At 49.7% G+C, this 18144-nt stretch overlaps 1 protein-coding gene and 1 long non-coding RNA gene across 4 annotated transcripts; one reads left to right on the top strand and one right to left on the bottom strand.

Moving 5' to 3' along the window:
• The first annotated feature begins 16 nt into the window (after positions 1-16).
• Dpcd (deleted in primary ciliary dyskinesia) lies at positions 17-18142 on the top strand. Of its 3 annotated transcripts, none has more exon segments than NM_001398788.1 (6): positions 17-117; positions 4482-4562; positions 11499-11623; positions 12006-12139; positions 16687-16789; positions 17180-18142. In NM_001398788.1, coding segments are annotated over 6 exon segments (612 nt in total). In that variant the 5' UTR covers positions 17-53; the 3' UTR covers positions 17285-18142.
• Positions 3555-10615, bottom strand: LOC147997133 (uncharacterized). Its single transcript, XR_015653437.1, has 2 exons — positions 10556-10615; positions 3555-7626 (listed from the first exon to the last, which is right to left on the bottom strand). It is a non-coding gene; the product is annotated as an uncharacterized LOC147997133 (long non-coding RNA).
• Positions 18143-18144: the final 2 nt, after the last annotated feature.

Consider the following 18144-nt stretch of genomic DNA (forward strand, 5'->3'; position numbering starts at 1 on the left):
CGGTCGGGTAGTTGCCATGGCAGTGGCCAGGCGCGTTGCTGGGCGGAGGGAAGATGGCGGTGACTAGCTGGCTGGAGATTTTGCGGTCGGCCGAGAAGACGGCACTGCTGCAGGATGGTAACTCGAGCCCCCTCGTTCTTCACCCCTAGGGCGGGCTCTATGAGTCCGCTCGCCCAGGGAGGGCCTCAGCCTCAGCCTGGGTGGGCAGAGGTGGAAATGTCGCAGCAGCCATCAGCCATGCTTGCTTCCTGCTTTTGCAGAGGAAATAGGCCCAGGGAAATGACCCGAGTGGAACCCAAGTCTTTGGTCACCCACCTCAAGAGTTCTTTATACCATCCCATCCCCGCTGAGACTTTTGTTGGTATTTGTTCCCAATAATTTCATTGTACATTCATCATCGTTCCTCAGGGCTGTACCACAAGGAAACTGAAATTCAGGAAGGTTTTAGACCAAACCCAGGTTTTGCAGATAATCAGGTATAGTTCATGACCTGGAACCCCATGCACCTCAGTTTGGGGGTCCTATTGATGGCAGCCTAGTGGCATAGAAAGGAGAGGCACCAGGGTTTTAGGTCAACTGTACTATTCATTTACCATGGCCTCTTAAATTGTTAGGACCCCATTTTCTTCTATTATAAAATGAAGTGGGTGGGCTGCTACCGTTGTTTCTAAGGTCCTTTCCAACTGTGCTTTGTTTATGATGTGGATTTCACATTGTTCCTTGATCTTTAGGGGAGATAGAACGAGGGCTACGGTCTAAATGACTAGGAACAGGAGTTTGATATGTCAGCTTTTCCAGCAACTGGCCAGTTTAAGTCCCCTGTGCCCCAGAGGTCTTTCACGGACCCACTTGGCAGCCAGGATGACTTGGGTCTGAATTCCTGAGTCTTTAAAGCTAACAGCTAGGGACTTAACATCCACAGGCAGATGCCTAAAGTTTATGGAAATTAAAGTCAGTTTCATTTGCTCCTACCTACAACATTTAGGGAGCCCATTACCGTAATGTACCAAATTCTGTGCCAGGCAGATAGAAAACAACCAACCAGCCAACCATGGTTTATGGTCTCCTGGACCATCGAATGATCAAGAAAAAAATACGTAATCAATTTGTGTTAAATAGAGGTTGGAATCTTAGAAAGGCAAAGAAAGCCCATGCTTGCCATCTCTGCACTTGGGGAGTTGAGGCAGGAAACTAGTTTAAAAGGAAGACAGACAGACAGGATTGAGATAGTATGTGAAGTGCTAAGAAAGCATGGAGGTGAAAATAATTTTCTCCTTGGATAATCACCAAACAGGAGAGGTGATATTTCCAGCCCCTAAGGAATTTTTAATAGTTACCTGGTAAGTGGAGGTGAAGGAGTGACCACGTGCGGAGGAATGGATCACACGTAGAGGCAAAGGAGTGTGAGAGAGTACAGCAGAATGTTAGGTATGAAAGCAGTCACCATTCAGGCTCTGCCTGCACGGCGTCCCGTGCCAGAGGAAGGGAAAGCAGGCTCTAACAGGAAACGGAAGGAAATGGAGAGGTGCAGACCGATGGGGGCGAGTTGCAATCTCACGGTATGCAGCTTTGGGACACACTTTACAAGATAGTGGTCGTTTTCTTTTATTTTGAGACAGGGCCTCACTGTGTAGTCTTGGCTGGTCTAACATGTGCTCTGTAGACCAGGCTAGCCTTGAAGTCACTCCAGCCTCTGCCTCACTAGTGTTAAGATAAAAGCCATGTGCCATCATGTCTGACCCAGTTTTTGTTTTTATTGTGGTTAAAAAAATATATATCTACACACACATATATACACACACACACACTCATACACACAACATAAAACATACTGTCATAACCATTTTTTAAAAATTTACTTATTATATATAAGTACATTGTAGCTGTCTTCAGACACACCAAGAGAGGGCATCAGATCTCATTATAGATGGTTGTGAGCCACCATGTGGTTGCTGGGAATTGAACTCAGGACCTCTGGAAGAGCAGTCAGTGCTCCTAACAACTGAGCCATCTCTCCAGCCCTGTCATAACCATTTTTAAAGTGCAGTTAGGGGTCACTAAGGACGGTCCCGCTGTTTGCACCTGTCACCAACATCCAGCTCCAAAAGTTTTTGTTCTCAAAACCAATGCTCTGCACCCAGAAAACACAACTCCACACCCCTCTTCCCCAGCTCCCAGCTACTTTGTGTTTCAGTTAAATCGATTAATCCAGGAGCATCATGTAAATGGAATCAAATATTTAACTACTTCACAAAGCAAAAGGTTTTCAGAGTTCATTGATATCGACATGTGTGTCAGAATTTCCTTTTTAATTTTTTGTGTGCTTATGTGGGGGCCAGAGGTCAGCTTAGGGTGCCTCTCCTCACAACTTCCCAATGATGGATTTTACTTTAACATTAATTTGTGTGTGTGTGTGTGTGTGTGTGTATGCACGCACGTGCATGTGTGTGCACACACCTGCCATAGCATATATGTGGAGATCAGAGGACAGCTTGTAGGAATTGATTCTTTCCCTCCACCATGTGAGTCCTGGGATCCATCAGGTTACCAGGCTTAGTGACAGCCTCTTTTACCAGGTCTTGCTGGGCTTCACCTTGTTGTGAGAAAAGGTCTCTCACTGACCTTAGGTTTACTGATGAGACTGGGCTGGCCGTTCAGTGACGAGCCCCAGAGTGATCCTCTTGTCTCCACCTCCCGAGTCATGGGATTATAATCCCACATCCCTGCCCCAGACCATGTATATGACCACGTGGGATCAAGCAGGTCCTCAAACATGAATGACAGGCTCTCTGCTGACCGCGCCATCCCCCGACATCACCCTTCTGTTTTCAAGCTATCCCACTGTGTGTGTGCTCTCCCATGGTGTTCATTTGGTACTTGGATAGCTCCCGACCTTTGATCTTTGTGAACATGAATGTGCAAAGTGCATATAAAGTCTGCTTCGGTTGGTTGCTCTTGGTCACACGGCAGTGATGGGGCAGGTATGGTGTATTTGTGTGTGATGCTTTTGTAAGTGTGCAGGAGCACACGCCCATGTATAGGCACACAAAGGCCTTAGCAGGGTGTCACGTGTGTGAAGGCCGGGCTTTTGCTTTAATCTTCTGTGACTCTGCCTAGGGCAGCCTCTCCCTGGAGCAGCAGTTCAGTTTTGGCTCTGGGGACCTGCCTGTCTCTGCCCTCCAGTGCTGGGGTTTCAGGCGTGCACTGCCACACCTATTTATGTAGGGTGCTAGGATTCACACTCAGTTCCTCATGCCTACAGAGCAATCAGTCTTATCTGTGAAGGAGATTATTAAGGGGACTGAGACCTGGGGCCTGCCAAGAGGCCTTGCAAATTTGAGGTAAGTTGCCTGAGGTACCGATTAGCAATGTCTCTGGGGAACTGTGTCCCAGAGGAGTGTTACACTGGAGAAAGCCCCCTTAGGGCTCTTTTTTTTTTTTTTTTTTTTTTTTTTTGGTTCTTTTTTTCGGAACTGGGGACCGAACCCAGAGCCTTGCGCTTCCTAGGTAAGCGCTCTACCACTGAGTTAAATCCCCAACCCCTCCCCTTAGGGTTCTTATTCTGAAGTTTGATACAGGGTACACGTCCACTGGCTCTAAAGACCCTTCGTCTGTATTCCTGAGGAGGCTACCTGTATCTATTCACCTGCCTGTAAGAAGAAGAGATTACACAGCCCTGCCCTTGAACAAGTGCTTGTGGGCTAGGAGACTCCCTTGAGTTCCCTTATCTTTAGTGGATGGTACAGTAATGTTTTTTTCATTCTTGTGGTGAGCACTTGAGTTCCTGTTATAACCAGGTACAGTGGCTGATCTTGGGAAACCATGGATACCACCCACCCCCATCCAAGAGAAGACAAGCAATAAATAGCCAAAGACTCACACAAGAGACATAAAAATCACAAACCAAGTGTGTGTCCGGAAGAAAATTCATGATGATGGTATCTCGGGCTTTGTGCCAGGAATGACCTAGAGATCTGTAGACGAAGGCTGAGGGACAGTGTGGCTGGGAGGAAGTGGCTGACTGTCGGGAGACCCAGCTCACGTCAGAGCTGAAGCCCTGGTTGTAGAAGTACAGAGAGCATGACATAAGTCTCAGATGCTCGTAGCACTGTCCTGGGGGGTAGATGCTCTACTGTGAGCTAGACTCCAACCTGAGGGGGCACAGAAGAAGAAGCACTCACTCTGCTGTGGTAGCTGCAAGGAATAGGTGATGGTGACTTCCCAGTGGAGGTGACATTTGAACTGGGTTTTGAAGAATGAGCAAAGTCCCACAGTTTGGGAAGAAGCTTGGCTTTGTTGGTGGTGTAAGCAGCAAACACGGTCAGGAAAAGGATGGGCGCCATTCAGCTTCTGGTAGACATTCTGGGGGCTGTCGCTCTTGCGGGGCGCAGTGTATGGGGGTGGGGTGGGCAGACATCTCAGTCTGCAGGGGCCAAGACAAAGGACGACTTGAGGTAAGGTGCTTTTCTCTGTGTGTGCAGGGAAGAGGATGGTGCACTATTTGTTCCCAGACGGGAAGGAAATGGCGGAAGAATATGATGAGAAGACCAGTGAACTCCTTGGTAAGTGTGGGGCTCCGGGGGGCAGGTGGGATCTCAGCATGAAGCTAGCATGGTAGGGCGATAGAGGTTCTTGGGGACAAGACTGTCCCTGAGAACAGCGTAAACATCACAAGTGGAGTGCAGTTCTTTACCTGGTTTAGCCTGTTCCCACCTCCAGATACACGAGAAGGCCAGGGGGCCTCTCAGTCAGGACCAGCGTTATAGAAACAACCGGAAAAGCGCATCGTGCAGGAGGCCGTGTTGAAGGGTGGGCAGTGAAGCGAGGCTTGCACTTCAAGCTTCTTGCTTGCTTGTTCTTTTGCTTCCTGAAGCCACACCAAAAGGGCAAGCATCAGAGGTGGCAGCTTCTGACCTTACCTCCTAGACGACACCAGGACACTGTATTAAATATGACCCTCATCTTGAAGAATGACGAGGACCGGGTCGGGGTGGCGGGTTTGCGGTGCCATTGTTTTTGTTCCTGCAGGTTCGCCCTCCTTCAGAACAGGCTCATAAATAGGAGGTCCAGCTCGGATTTCAGGGGATTATTTGATTTGCCAGTTCTGTTCCCAAGTACAAACAGCAGCCGTAACTGACTTCCCAGCTCTGTGACCCAGGGCCTAAAGCTGTCCACCATGAGAGCTGGTCTCTTTATTAAGTTGCACCTGAAATGCTAAGACCAATGATGGCATCACGGGCTGGGATATTTTCCTGTCTTTATTCTTGACTTTCATTTCTTCCTGGGTCTGATCGACAGGTAGGATTGGTGAGGGAATTTCTTTTCCCCTTTTCCTGACAGCTCATAAATGTCTCCAACTGACAACATGGGTTATACTGGTTTGCATATTCTCTCAGTCTGCAGTCCTAAACTGCGTGCCCCGCGCATGCTCTGTTGCAGTGAACGTGTTGATCCCTACTTATTATGAGCTGCTTGGGCTCCAGTCCCAATTGGTTTAGTCTGGCGCTATTAAAAATCTTGATGTGTTTAGCATATGACACTGATTCGTTGGAAACCAATACAGTAGTAATATCCTCACAATGCATTGTAATTTATAGTGCTCCCGGGGGGGTGACAGCCTTGGAATGCCTGACAGGGGAGAACTTATGAAAGCAGGGGTCACGTGAGCTAGCCACCACCGTCACCCACCCATCCAGCCACAGCTCCTGCCCAGACCCGCACATCACTCCTTTTTTTTCTACACAGCAAATAAAGCAGGAGCGCTGCAGAGGCTATAAAAGCACACGGACAAACCTAGCCTTTGCCGTGCTTGGGAGGGATATTAAAACGAAGAACAAGGCTGTTGGCTCTGCCGTCCCACATCACCTTCAATTCTGGTGGTGGCAGGTTGAGCTAGACCTTCAAAGTTCCTTTTATTTAGCAGCAAGAATGGAGGACGGTCGTGGTTCACCGTTTGGCTGCTTTACCTGATAATGACATTTGCACATTAACTGGGCATCATTCCAGGGCTTTACATGGATTACTTCCTGTGACATCTTCATTAGAGCCCCACAACACAGGCACTGCTGTCCCCATTTCACAGTTGAGGGAAGGTGAGTGCCATGTAGAAAATTCCCAAGCCCGGCCGGCCTGGAGCTTGGCTCCCACTGTGGTTTGCTTTCTCTCCTCAAGATGTGGCTCTCCTCTCAGCCTGGGGCTCATTGTGCATCCCTGGCAGGGCCAGCCCTCCTATATGAGCCTCTCAGAGCGAGGTCAAAGTGTGTGCCGACAAGCCCAGCTCTCAGACCTCGTTCCTACGTTTCATCTCCCCCAGCGTCCACTCAGCTACCTTGCAAAATACTCTCCAATATTAGTTTGTATTCGTTTGTTTCTTTTCTTTGTTTTTGAGATAGAATCTCTATGCACTGCCTAGGCTGGCCTCAAACTCGTGGACTCAAGTGGTCCTCTGGCCTTGTTTCCCAAATAGCTGGGGCTGCAGGCACATGCTACCAGGCCTGGTTATTAATGTATAAGTATAATCTCCGGGCCGGAACTAGCTTTGTGCTTGTGCATATTATGAAGTAAAAAATGGATATGGTTTTTGTGGTAGTAAGCGAAATGGTTTCCATTTTTTTCCCCAGCTAATATACAAATTTGATAATTAGTCAAACAGGTTTTCTGTTAGAAAAAAAAGCTCAGAAAGTAATTTACAGAGGAGGACTTGCCAGTAGGTGTGCATCTGTCTGGGACAAAGTTCCTCCAGTCAGTGTTAATAAGCACGTTAGTGTCATCTTACCCTCTCGGGGCTGTTCATTCCCACCCCCCACAATGAACGCTGTATGTATTCATAGAGGAAAGAGCTGAAGGGCCTTGTAACAATGATCGGAACATCAAACCAACCCCCAGAAGAACACAGCACGTCCAGGGGGCCGAGGCTGAAGGGCAGACCGTCCCCCAGCGATTACATTTGGATTACCTCTTAATCTGCTTTGGTATTTGACCGACAGCCTAACCACCACAGGCCGCATTTGGAGGATATTGAGCACTTTCATCCCCAGGCACTTGAGCGGCTTTATAAATGACCCACTCGATTCCCTTCAGCCTCCTCAGGGATGGGCCACGGCAGCTGTTTAATAGCCACATAGCAATGTTGCAGTGTTTTAGGGCAGAAAAGAAGAATCCCGCATCCAGTTTCAGCTGCAGGGAGCATTTAGCAAAGGGGAATGTAATTATCCGAGTTGGAAGTGGGCCAGGCCTTGGAGCTTTGGGGAAAGAGGCCTTTAGGACCTCCACTTTCCAGCCCACCTGAAAGACGGGGCTGCTTTCAGCGGTCTGGGGCATCAGCCTGCTTCCTGCTGACTTGGGAAAAGGCCCCCAGGCCTTGCCTCCTTCATCCATTCTCCCGTCAGACCCCTTACAGGGTCATTGAGTCTCCTTTGCAAAGGCTGGTCCTGACAGCCCAGAGGAGAGGATGGCGTCCCAGGGAATGCCTTGCACATACCAGTTTGGGTTTTACGTGTAATCAAGTCAGGATGACAGCAGGTGGAGCAGTCCGCTGTTGCCGCAGGAGCTGTCCTTGAGTACAGGAACAAAGGCAGGACCAGAAAGCCCAAGACTGTGTTTGCACGTGCGCATGCACATGCATGCCTGCACACATGGGAAAAGGAAGGACTTCAGAATCTTTCAGTAGGTCTTGGCCCTTGAAAGATTGGAAAGGGAAACTTACATTACATTCTTAGAGGAATATAATCCCCAGGGTATTTTACAAAAAGTGAAGTGGCCAAGAGCACCTAGCTCCCTCCCCTTACCCCGAGCAGCATTGGAGGTGAGAGAAGACAGCCACAGGTCTGTGCTTTTTCCTTCTCGGGCATGTTTCTGAGGAAGACTGAGTTGGCCTTCCTTAAAGAGGAGGACCAGGTGGAGAGTCCTGCAGTGACCTCGACTCTGGGGTCCATACTGGTGATGTCCCCAGGGCAGTGAGCCCATGATTACAGGGCATCTTGCTTTTCTAGCCCAGGCCTATAAAATTTACCATATTGCCCCTTCAGTTAACCAACCCAGCCTTTAAATATAGAAACAGAAGCCAGGCATAGTGATGCTTATTTTTAATCCCAGCACCAGGAGGCAGAGACAAAAAATCTCTGGGAATTTGAGGCTAGCCTTGTCTAAATAGCATGTTCTGAGACAACCAAGACTACATAGCGACTCTGTCTCAAAGAAAAAAACAAGAGAAGACAGAGCAGTGCTTGAAGAGCCTTTCAGAAGGTCACATTTGCTTATAACACTCAGAGACTGGATTCTGGGTTTGTGGTAATAAGACCCAAATTATCTTTGTCTGTTTTAAGACAGGATTTTGTTACCTAGCCCAGGATAGCCTATAGCCTCCATCCTACCAGCCTAAGTGTATGTGAGTCACACTGTGATCAGTAGACCTGAATCTTAACTGTCACTTTCGCAAGTAGATCTCACTGTTCCTCAGTAATTCTACTCTGTCCCCTGGTGATAGAGGTGAAGTGGGCAGGTGAGGAAGAAATGCCTTCTCTTCAATAAACAAACAAATAAAAATAGAGCTATTAGACTAGGCGTGTCCTAAGTGACTGCCTCCTTAGGTCCGTGATGACTGCTCTACCACAGGGCGATGCCAGGATGACACGGGTACTTGTCTGAGTGGTCTCAGCCAGGTGGTGGCAGGAGGCGGAGGCTGAGGCGGGGGCAGGCAAATCTGAGTTCACAGCCTGCCTGGTGTACACAGTGAGTTCTAGGACTGTCAGGACTGGTAAGACCCTATCTTAAAAACACCAAATGGTGCTTGGATGGATGTGCCCTGCCATCCCTGTGAGGTGTCCCCTTGCTGCTATCGGCATGTCTGGGGGGAAGCACTTCCCCGCCTTGACTTTTCTATATGTAGCTGTTGTTGGGTGTCCCTGGCTCTTTTCCTTCTGAGTGCTGAGGGCACGCCTATGGTCTCATGCATGCTAGGCACGGGCTCTACACTAGGTTCCATCCCAGTCTGACAGGCGCTCTACACATGGTTTGAGGATCCAGGGGTGGTCTTTGCTCTGGTAGGGAGTAGGTTCCATCCCTTGTCGTAGTCAGCTGCCTGCCGTTAGGAGGTGTCTCACTTGTCTGTAACTGTGACAGGTACCCCAGAGACTGACTTCCGGTTGACTGAGGTATTACAGCGCTAGGCTTCCATACACCCCAGCCCACAGCCCATTCACTTAAGGAAGTATTTGTGGGTGTAAGAAGTTGCTCAGAAAGCATATTTCCAAGTTTTACTCTTCCTTATTAATTTTCATTATAAACTCGCAAATGTGCTCCTAGGGAGAATCTCGGCCCTAAGACGTAATAAAACCACACTGCAGAATGCAGCAGACCTTATAAAAAGCCGGTGTTCAAGGGAAAGTTCTAATTTTACATCCTGGCTCTGTGTTCGGCTTTTGTGCTCACGGGGAATGTGTGCAGGATTGCCCCAACTGATGAAAAGCCCACAGGCCGGATGCTGCCACCCTTCAGCCCCACCTTGGAGACAGCTGTGGTACCCCACCAGGCCTTTCTGAGTTGTTCAGCTCCTAGAGCAGCTGCAGGGGGCTGCAGGATTTCAGCACTACTGCTCAGCTCTTGCAGCAGGATGCCCAAACCCGACAGCCCCAACTTCTTAATAGAGCAGGAAGGGAAGTGTGGAGGGCGCTCCTCAGTGGAGTGCCTCTGCCCCCAGCACAGGACTCACTGGGGCTCATTGAAATCCTAGCAGTTTCCCAGTACTGCCAACGGAACTCCTGTCTGGATTTATGGTTTCCATGATATATGGGCCTTATTTTAAAAGACAACAACAAAAACCAGACCTGGTAGCACAGGTCTGTAAGCCCAGCTCCCATGTACTAAGCCAGGAATATCACCCTAAGATCAGTAGCAACCTAGGCTACAGAATGAGTTTCATCACAAAACAAACCTAAAGGGTATAGGGCAGGGGCTAAAAACAACATCAACAGCAGAAGAACCCTTTCACAAATATCTGAATTATAAAACATGGAAAGTAAAGGTCATTATGTGCATTATCAAGTTATAATGTAAGTTATTATTGGTTTTAAAACTCCACATTTATAATTAGTCCACCATAGGCTAATGTTTGTGTGCACTGTGAAAAGATTATCCTTGTGTTATTCAAATGCTGATTTCTCTGCCCTCATGTCTTGTCTCAATTGGGACACAGCACTGTAATGTGTATACTAAGAATGTCCTGTCTCACGTATACTAAGAATGTCCTGTCTCACATTTGTGTAAACACTTCTTACCATTTATTCTCTGCCTTGTCAACAAATGCTGATCACCCAATGGCTGGGCAGAAGAGAGAATAGGGTGGGATGTCTGCCAGCCATGGGGAAGAGAGAGAAGGAGATTCAGATCAGTGCAGAGGATGGAGGATTTGAAGCCATGAGGAAGGGGTCTAGAGAGAGATGGTGGGAACACACCTGAAGCCCAGAGAGCCAGGTCAATAATGTCAATAATGCAAGTGTCATGCGGTGAGGCTGGGAGGGAGCCGGGTTGGCAGAGGAGGTTAAGGAGGTCACTTAACTGCTCAGTTATCGAGGTGCAGCTGAAATAGATCTTGGTTTCTCTGAGCAGTTCTTGGGGACTAGAATAAGGTAAAGAAATACAGTTGTCAGATTAGTTCACTGTTTACATTTATATTAAAAATAATTCACTTACAGTCTGTTTAAAATGTAGTGTGTAAATGCAGGCCAAGCACATAAAATAAAAATAAATAAATCTCACAAAATACAGTGTATGCCTAAGACTCTATGTGTTAATTGCTATGCTAGAGGTCAATCCTAGTACTTGGGAAAATTGTCTCTAGTTCCCCTCTAGCTCGAGATTGCATTGAAATACAACTTTTGTGCTCTCAGGGCTTTTGTTGACTGTAGATGTTTTAAGGCAGGTGAACCTAAATGAATGTCTTTATTTGGACTTTCTGAATCATGAGACAAATCTGGACAAACAGCTTTCACTCAATTAATTTTTCCTTTGCATGGTTTTCTAGAGATGGGGGAAATGCACCCAGAGTTGGGTGTGTGGGTGTGTGGGTGTGTGGGTGTGCACTGTGCACTCTGAAATCTGATCACTTGAGGCCAAGGCACAAGGAACGGTTTGAGAACAGCCTAGGCTATCTAGTAAGACAGTGTCTCAAGAAACAAGAGCAAAGCCCAGTTGGACTTCTGTCTGGAGACCCCAATCTCCCATTTCCAGAAATGGCCTTTGTCGCCTCTTTGCCTTCTGCTGGTGCCACACCCCATGATCTCTCTCAGAGCTCCTTCCCAGTTCCAGTTGTATGCCCGCCTTCGAAATGGACTTGGCTGGTTATTTGCTGCTGAAACGCCCCATTTGATTTCCCAAGTTATGTGGTGATTCCTGGCTCAGATACACAAGGCCCAGCATCAGGGCTTCCCCTGTCCCAGTTAGCCAGTGTTCTGTCAGATTTGACAGCAAAGAGCTTGAATCCATTGCTCGTCTCTCTGCAGTGAGAAAGTGGCGTGTGAAAAATGCCCTGGGAGCCTTGGGCCAGTGGCAGCTCGAAGTGGGAGAACCAATGCCCTCAGGAGCTGGGAGCCTGGGATCCGAGCTCATCAAGGAAAGTAATGCCAATGTATGTCTGTTTGTCCAGGGCCTTGTGGGGATTGGGAGGAGACATCTGACCCTAAGGGCAGGATCCATAATGTGTTCACCTCATAGCCACTCTGCCCACCTAACCATCCAAAGGGTATGTCACAGCAGTAGCAACTGCTTCAGGTGGGAATCCATGGAGAAGAGCAGAGGGGCTTCCTGTCTGGCTTCTGGGAAGAACCTGGGGAGGGGGAGGAACCAACCCTTCTTACCTCTCTCCATGAATGGTCCTTAAAAAACTGGGCATCATATCACGTGCCTATAATCCCAGAATTGGGGAGGCGGAGGCTGGAGAACTGTAAGTTCAAGGTCCCCTTACTACACAGTGAGCCCAAGGCCAACCTGGGCTCATTTGCTTTTCATAGCCCATCTTCATGCGCAAGGACACCAAAACAAGTTTCCAGTGGCGGATTCGAAATCTCCCCTACCCAAAGGATGTCTACAGTGTGTCAGTGGCCCAGAAGGAGCGCTGTGTCATTGTTAGAACGACAAACAAAAAGTGAGTAGGGTGGCGGGCACTGTTCACTGTGTGCGAGCAGAGTGGAGTGAGCGCCCAGGCTGCTCCATATCTGGGAGGTGGGGCTGAGCGTGGCCCAGATCACTGTGCAGCTGCTCCAGTCGAGGAAGCAGAACTCAGCCAGTGTCTGATTTCGTATTTCCTGGGGCTCACTTGACTGACTGTTGAATGAATGAGGGTTTAAGTAATCACATAGCCATTAACCTGTGATTGCTGGTAGTTTTACTCTCAGGTGTCCTATCCATGATCTGGTGAACTTGGCTTGATGACTGACTTGATCACTCTATTGGCAGGGTGTCCCGCCCTGGAAGGCACACCTGCCTTGGTGGCAATTTCAGACATTGCAGTAGTAACCCCCCCCCCCCCCGGCTCTCCCCAGACTGAGAGAAAGAAAGGGGGCAGATGTTTGGCTCTCAGAATCTCTGCCATCCTGTCTCAGAGTCTCTCTGGTCTGCTGGGTGAAGGCAGTGGGTGGCCAGATTTGAGAGGAAGTGGGATCACATTTGGGCTTCTGCTGCTTTGGCTCACCACTGTGGAAGAGCCTTGGAATGAATCCATTTCGGCCTTGGCCAGGAGGAGGATGTGGCCAGGTCTAACCTGGGCTTCCTTTTGGGGGCGTTTTTGTTTTATCTTCTCATCCACAAGCTGCCAAGCGTCCCGGCTTGATGCTTAGACACGGGACCCATGGGTTCATTAGACACGGGACCCATGGGTTCATTAGACACGGGACCCATGGGTTCATTGGACACGGGACCCATGGGTTCATTTGCCGCTTTACAGGAGAGCTCCCTGCCCTCCGCGGTGCCCCCCACTTCAGGTGGTGCCCCTGAAGGCCCCATCCCCTTAAGAGGCCTGCCTACAGGGAAGCAGAGGAACTCCTGCCCACCTCCAGCACAGCCCTGGGTCCCGTCCTCTTAGCACCCCACACCCTTTCACTTTGGCAGGGTTAAAGGGACAAGGGAAAGGGCAGAGATGAATGAATTAATTTCAGGATTATTGCTGTTCATGCAGCCAGAAGCCCCTGTAGTGGACCTTGTCTATAAATATAAAGTCATAATAATAAGGGTTTACGTTTATAAAGCGCGCTGAAGTCCTGAGATAAAAGGCAGTTTGTTCCCGTTATTGTTCTCATCATTAACAGGAGTCAGTGCCTAAAGTGGAATTTAGCAATTTCAGACAACAGAGAAATTGCCTGTAGGAAAACAAACTCCATGTTTCAGCAAGCAGTCCCTGGCGGAAGAGGCCCTGGGTCCAAACTGGGAACAAAAGTGCTTCTGATAGCACTTGAATCTGCAGCTTAGCACTTTGTGGAGCTGGCTGCTGCCTCCTTTCTGTCCCCCAGAGGTCACTGTCGAATACAGATATCAGGCAGAAATGTGATTACAAGCGAGTGCTAGAAGAAAGGCTAGCTGGCTCACCAAAAAATTCATCTGTGAGCAGGTCCTCTGGGCCCCATCTCCCGCACACATACACCATTTATACTGTAGGTGGCGCCATTGGCCAGGGGCTCCGTAGCTAGTGGGGCATTCCAGCACCCAGTGGCAGGGATGGGGACATTGTTGAGATGCTAGCGGAGGCAAGGTAGTATGGGAGGAGTGGTACCTTGGGAGGAGGGGGAAAATGGTATTTTGGTGCTCACTCTGAAACTGAGTCTCTGAGTCCTAACCAGGCTCAGCCCTGCCCCCTGCAGGTCCATCGGATAGGAGGCTAGAGAGGCTGCCCAAGGTAACCAGCCCTTTCCAGAGCCCACCTTTTCTATGTAGAGAAGTATAGTCTGTTCCTGTTCTTTCAGTCATCAAACAAAACGCAACAGTGTTTTATATGTGCAGGGCCTGATTTTTTTCAGAATACTTTTAGCATCTCCTTCCTGGTCATATCGTCCACGGGTATAGTCAGAAGTCGGCACCTGTGCAGTGTGGCCTTCTTGCTCAGCACCTGGGCATCTGCAGCACCCCTCCCCCCAAGGCACTTTTCTTCCCCTGGCGGTGTGCCCTCATTTCAACATTCCAGCATGTGCTGCCCGGCCAAAGCCACGCAGTTGCCTTGCTGGTATCTGCCTGGCCCCTGGAGAATGTGGTTAGCCACGTTGTTTAAAGAAGTGGATTCCAGTGTCTTGTGGTAGTCCTCAGCCTCGGCACTGATAGGATGAAGTGGGGAAGGAAGAAACTGTTTCCACATGATTCTGGTGTGGTACCATCTGGTCCCGATAAGAATATTTGTGTAAAGAAGGTTCCAGACCTCAGCCTGGAAGCTGGCAGCTGTTAAGTGGAAAGATGGACTGTGTGCTGGGCTAGGAAGATGCTGGCTTAAGTCTAGCCTCTGCCATGTGCCAACTGTAGTATTTTGGCCAACTTCTCACTTAGGAGAATGGAACATATACTCCTCATGGATTGTTTGAGGAGTTTGTCAATGATATCAGATACATGCGTGCTCCCTGTACTGTGGTTAAGGTGTCAGAGCAAGGGGTCAGAAGAGAGCCTTGACTAACTGCACTGGGAGGACCCTGTGACCACAGGTTGTCTGGGCAAGCATCTCTGAAGGCAGGACTCAGTGGTCAGACAGCTTGAGCACAGTCAAACTCACTTGCATGTGGGCCTGCTCACTGGGACTCTAGGGGTAGCAGGAAGTAGGGATGCAGTGTGCCTAGTGCTTTGACTTAAGCACTAGCTGCTGCCACTCTCTGGATGACTGAGGGCCTCTCTGGTTACCTGCCAAGCCAGTGTCAGGCTAGAGGAGCGTGGGGCAGGGCTCATGTAACTGTCCACAGCAGTCCTCCTGCCTCAGCTCTCCCTCGGACATTCACTGAGCCTGTGAAGGGACCGGCGAGGGGTCACAGGGAATTGGGCAAGGGGATCCAAGCGAAGCGGGATGAGAAGGCACCCTGCCTGTGTCAGAAGCACAGTGGGCTCCTCTCATCCAGGCACTGGTGACAATTCAAGTTCCGTTACTGTTGCAGCAAACCCTGAGTAGGTGAGTAGGGGGTGGCTGTGCATAGGGGAAACTCACACATTGTGAGACTCTAGGGAGAAGTTATTTAACCTCACCCATTAAACAAACTCTCAAACCTGTGCTCCTGGCTGCCTCAGTTTGGCAGGGGTAGGGTAAGGAAAGGGGCAAGCCACACACCTTAAGTTCCCTGGGATCCTGAGGTTGCCCTGGGGGCTCAGGGTAGGGGCAAACCCTGCATTGGCCCCGCCTGGGAGTGGGAGTGGGAGGCACTTCTCTGCTGGTTCTGCTTTCTGTGTATTTGCAAGGAAGATGTTAACACTTCCTAACCGGCCTTTGTGTTCACCTAATCTCTGCTGTTTAACCTTTGACCCCCTGCTATTATCAGTGTCTGCCACCTTTGCTGGCCAGACCAGGGCCCCAGGAAAAGCCCTCACTCAGCCTGTTGGCTAGGAAGAGGATGAAGCAGGCATTCCGCCCTGTTGCAGGCAGATGGATCGCCTTTCCCTGGGGCAGAGCTTTGGAAAAGAAAGCAACTTGCAGTACCATTAGGACCCCCAGCCCCCACTCCTCTCCTTTTGAACTGTCAGTCTTTAAGTAAACATTCTTTTCCTGCGTTGGGTCCCAGCACCTTGGTGGGAGAGGGGAACCCAGGAAGAGAGCCCCCCCACCAACCCCCAGCCTCTTCTGAACTGAGGGATTTGGGCAGGGAGGACAGGCCAGAAGTGCTTGCATTGATGTCAACTCTCTGAGTCCCCGGGGCATCAGGGCTTTTGAAGTGGACTCAGTGTAGCTGTCACCACAAGGGCCAGGACCCTCTGAAGTATTAAAAGCCATTCTCTCTGGGCCCTTTTCTTGAGTTTGTTGTACCTGCCTAAGGCATTTCCCTCCTCAGCCCACACAGCCTCTCCCTCTGCAGAAAGGGACCCCTTGTCCAGGTGAGGGCTCCTTGGGCAGCCCCTGGCCCATGCCCAGCCCACACAGCCACCACGGGGACTGCCAAGTGAGGCTGTTTGAAAGCCCTGGTCTAATAAGCACTTTAGATGTGTGGGGAAATCTCTGACAACTGACCAGGGAGGCGGGCAGTGCCTCCCCTCCCTCACTGCATTTCCTCCAGTCAAAGCCTGGGGATCTGTACTACTTGATTGGTTTTGTTTTTACTCTGTGAACATGGAGGGGAAAGGGTCCAGAGTCTAGGATGGATCCAGGGTCCATTGGCCTCACAGCTTGTCTCCTAGGGAGACACTCCTTGTGCTGTGCTCTCCCGCCTGGTTTTGGTGCTCCCTCTAAGAAGGCCCCATGAGGCTTGGGGTGCTCTGTGTGTATTTGGAGTTCCAGCCCTACATGGTGAGTCCCACTGGCCCCTGGGCTAACCTCAGAACTCCCGTCTCTGCTCACCTTTGGCTCTGAGGCCACTACTGTCCTTTTAGACTTCAAACTCAAATAAGGCCTTTCCTGTGGGTTTGTTCCCCTGTTGCTTCTCTAGCTGTACAGAAAATGGGGGAGAGCTATGGAGAACCTAGGGTTTCCCAGCTGCCAGGGTTACTGTGCTGGCTCCCCAGCAGCCTCTTGTGTCCTCACAGGTACTACAAGAAGTTCTCCATTCCTGACTTAGACAGACACCAGCTTCCTCTGGAAGATTCTGCACTGAGCTTTGCTCACGCCAACTGCACCCTGATAATCTCCGTAAGATTTGCCCAGACTTGACATCAGGAAGAGGTTTCTCATCCTCACCCACTTCCCTACCTCCAAGCATCCCAAATCCTTGGCGTGCTTGTTGGAGAACAGGCATCTCCTATTTATCTGGGGGGGGAGGGGTGGAGACCAAGAGAGAGCCACACCCCAAAGCTCAGAGGGTGGGGCTGGTGGTAGGGCAGAGTATGGTGGGGAAGTGGTGATAATGTCAAGCCTTAGGTTGTCACCTTGGGTCTACTCCTCCCCAGCCACAGGAGCTGAGCAGGTCCTTCAGACCTGTACACCTAGGTTTCCTCATGTCCAAGGAGAATCACGGAGAACCAGAGCATGTCAAGGGAGGCTAGTAACTGAGTTATGCTTTCTCCCTGGTTCCCTCCACAGTATCAGAAGCCAAAGGAGGTCATGGCAGCTGAATCAGAGCTACAGAAGGAGTTAAAGAAGGTAAAGACAGCGCACAGCAGTGATGGGGACTGCAAGACGCAGTAGCTACTGAGCCTCGCACCTCCAGTGTGGAGGAAACTGAGAGACGTCCAGACTTGGGTTTTATGCACAGGCAGCCTCTTCTCTTCTAAGAACTACAGAGTCCCCAGAACTGGCCCTTGGGGCACAGCTTGCTCCCACCTGTGGTTTTATCCTGAGTAAAGTCATTTGCAGTTGTTCTGGAAGGACTGACTGCCTTTTTCTCTGATGGCCCGTCCCTGGATGCCTTGGCCTTCCTCACCCCACCTTCCCATCCTGAGGACCTTCCACACAGGCCTTCCAGCTAAAGGGGGAGAAAAGTGGGAACAGGGCTGGGTGTCTTGTAAACTCCTGTGTGCTGGCTTGCCTTATATGAGTAGCTCAGGGAAAACTCCTCTGAGGCAGGTATGGGCAAAGGAGAAGTTTAAAAATTTAGCTGTCTTGGAAACAGCACAGAATGTTAGGACACTGGTTAAAAGAGCATGGCTACAGTATTGTCAAAGGTGTGTGTATGGTGGGACAGAGCGAAAGGTCACCCAGCTCAGCACCTAGAGCCCTCTGACCGTTAGTTCCTTATCTGCGCCCCAAAGAGGTAGAAGAAACCTTTTTGTTCTCGGGGGCACAGCCATGGGTTTGTCCTTCCCCTGTACACATTCCTGAGTTTAAATGTGATACTCTGCCTTCCTGGAGCCTCTTAGAATACCTAACCAGGGCTGGAGAGATAGCTCAGAGTACCAACTGCTCTCCCAGAGGTCCCGAGTTCAATTCCTAATAACTACATGTGGCTCACAGCCATCTGTAATGGGATCTGGTGTGTCTGAAGACAGCTGCAGTGTACGCATATACATTAAATAAATCTTAAAAAAAAATGACCTAACCATCAAAGA

Source organism: Rattus norvegicus, chromosome 1 (genome assembly GCF_021556685.1).
Source record: "Rattus norvegicus strain SHRSP/BbbUtx chromosome 1, alternate assembly SHRSP_T2T, whole genome shotgun sequence".
In the NCBI taxonomy this organism is placed as follows: domain Eukaryota; kingdom Metazoa; phylum Chordata; class Mammalia; order Rodentia; family Muridae; genus Rattus; species Rattus norvegicus.

Bases quoted from the DNA above. Each gene is read 5' to 3' on its own strand.
- Dpcd (XM_087550561.1), top strand. From the start codon at position 54: ATGGCGGTGACTAGCTGGCTGGAGATTTTGCGGTCGGCCGAGAAGACG. The intron at 11,738-12,005 runs GTATGTCACAGC...TGCTTTTCATAG, and splicing joins CCCACCTAACCATCCAAAGG to CCCATCTTCATGCGCAAGGA. The intron at 12,140-16,686 runs GTGAGTAGGGTG...GTGTCCTCACAG, and splicing joins GTTAGAACGACAAACAAAAA to GTACTACAAGAAGTTCTCCA.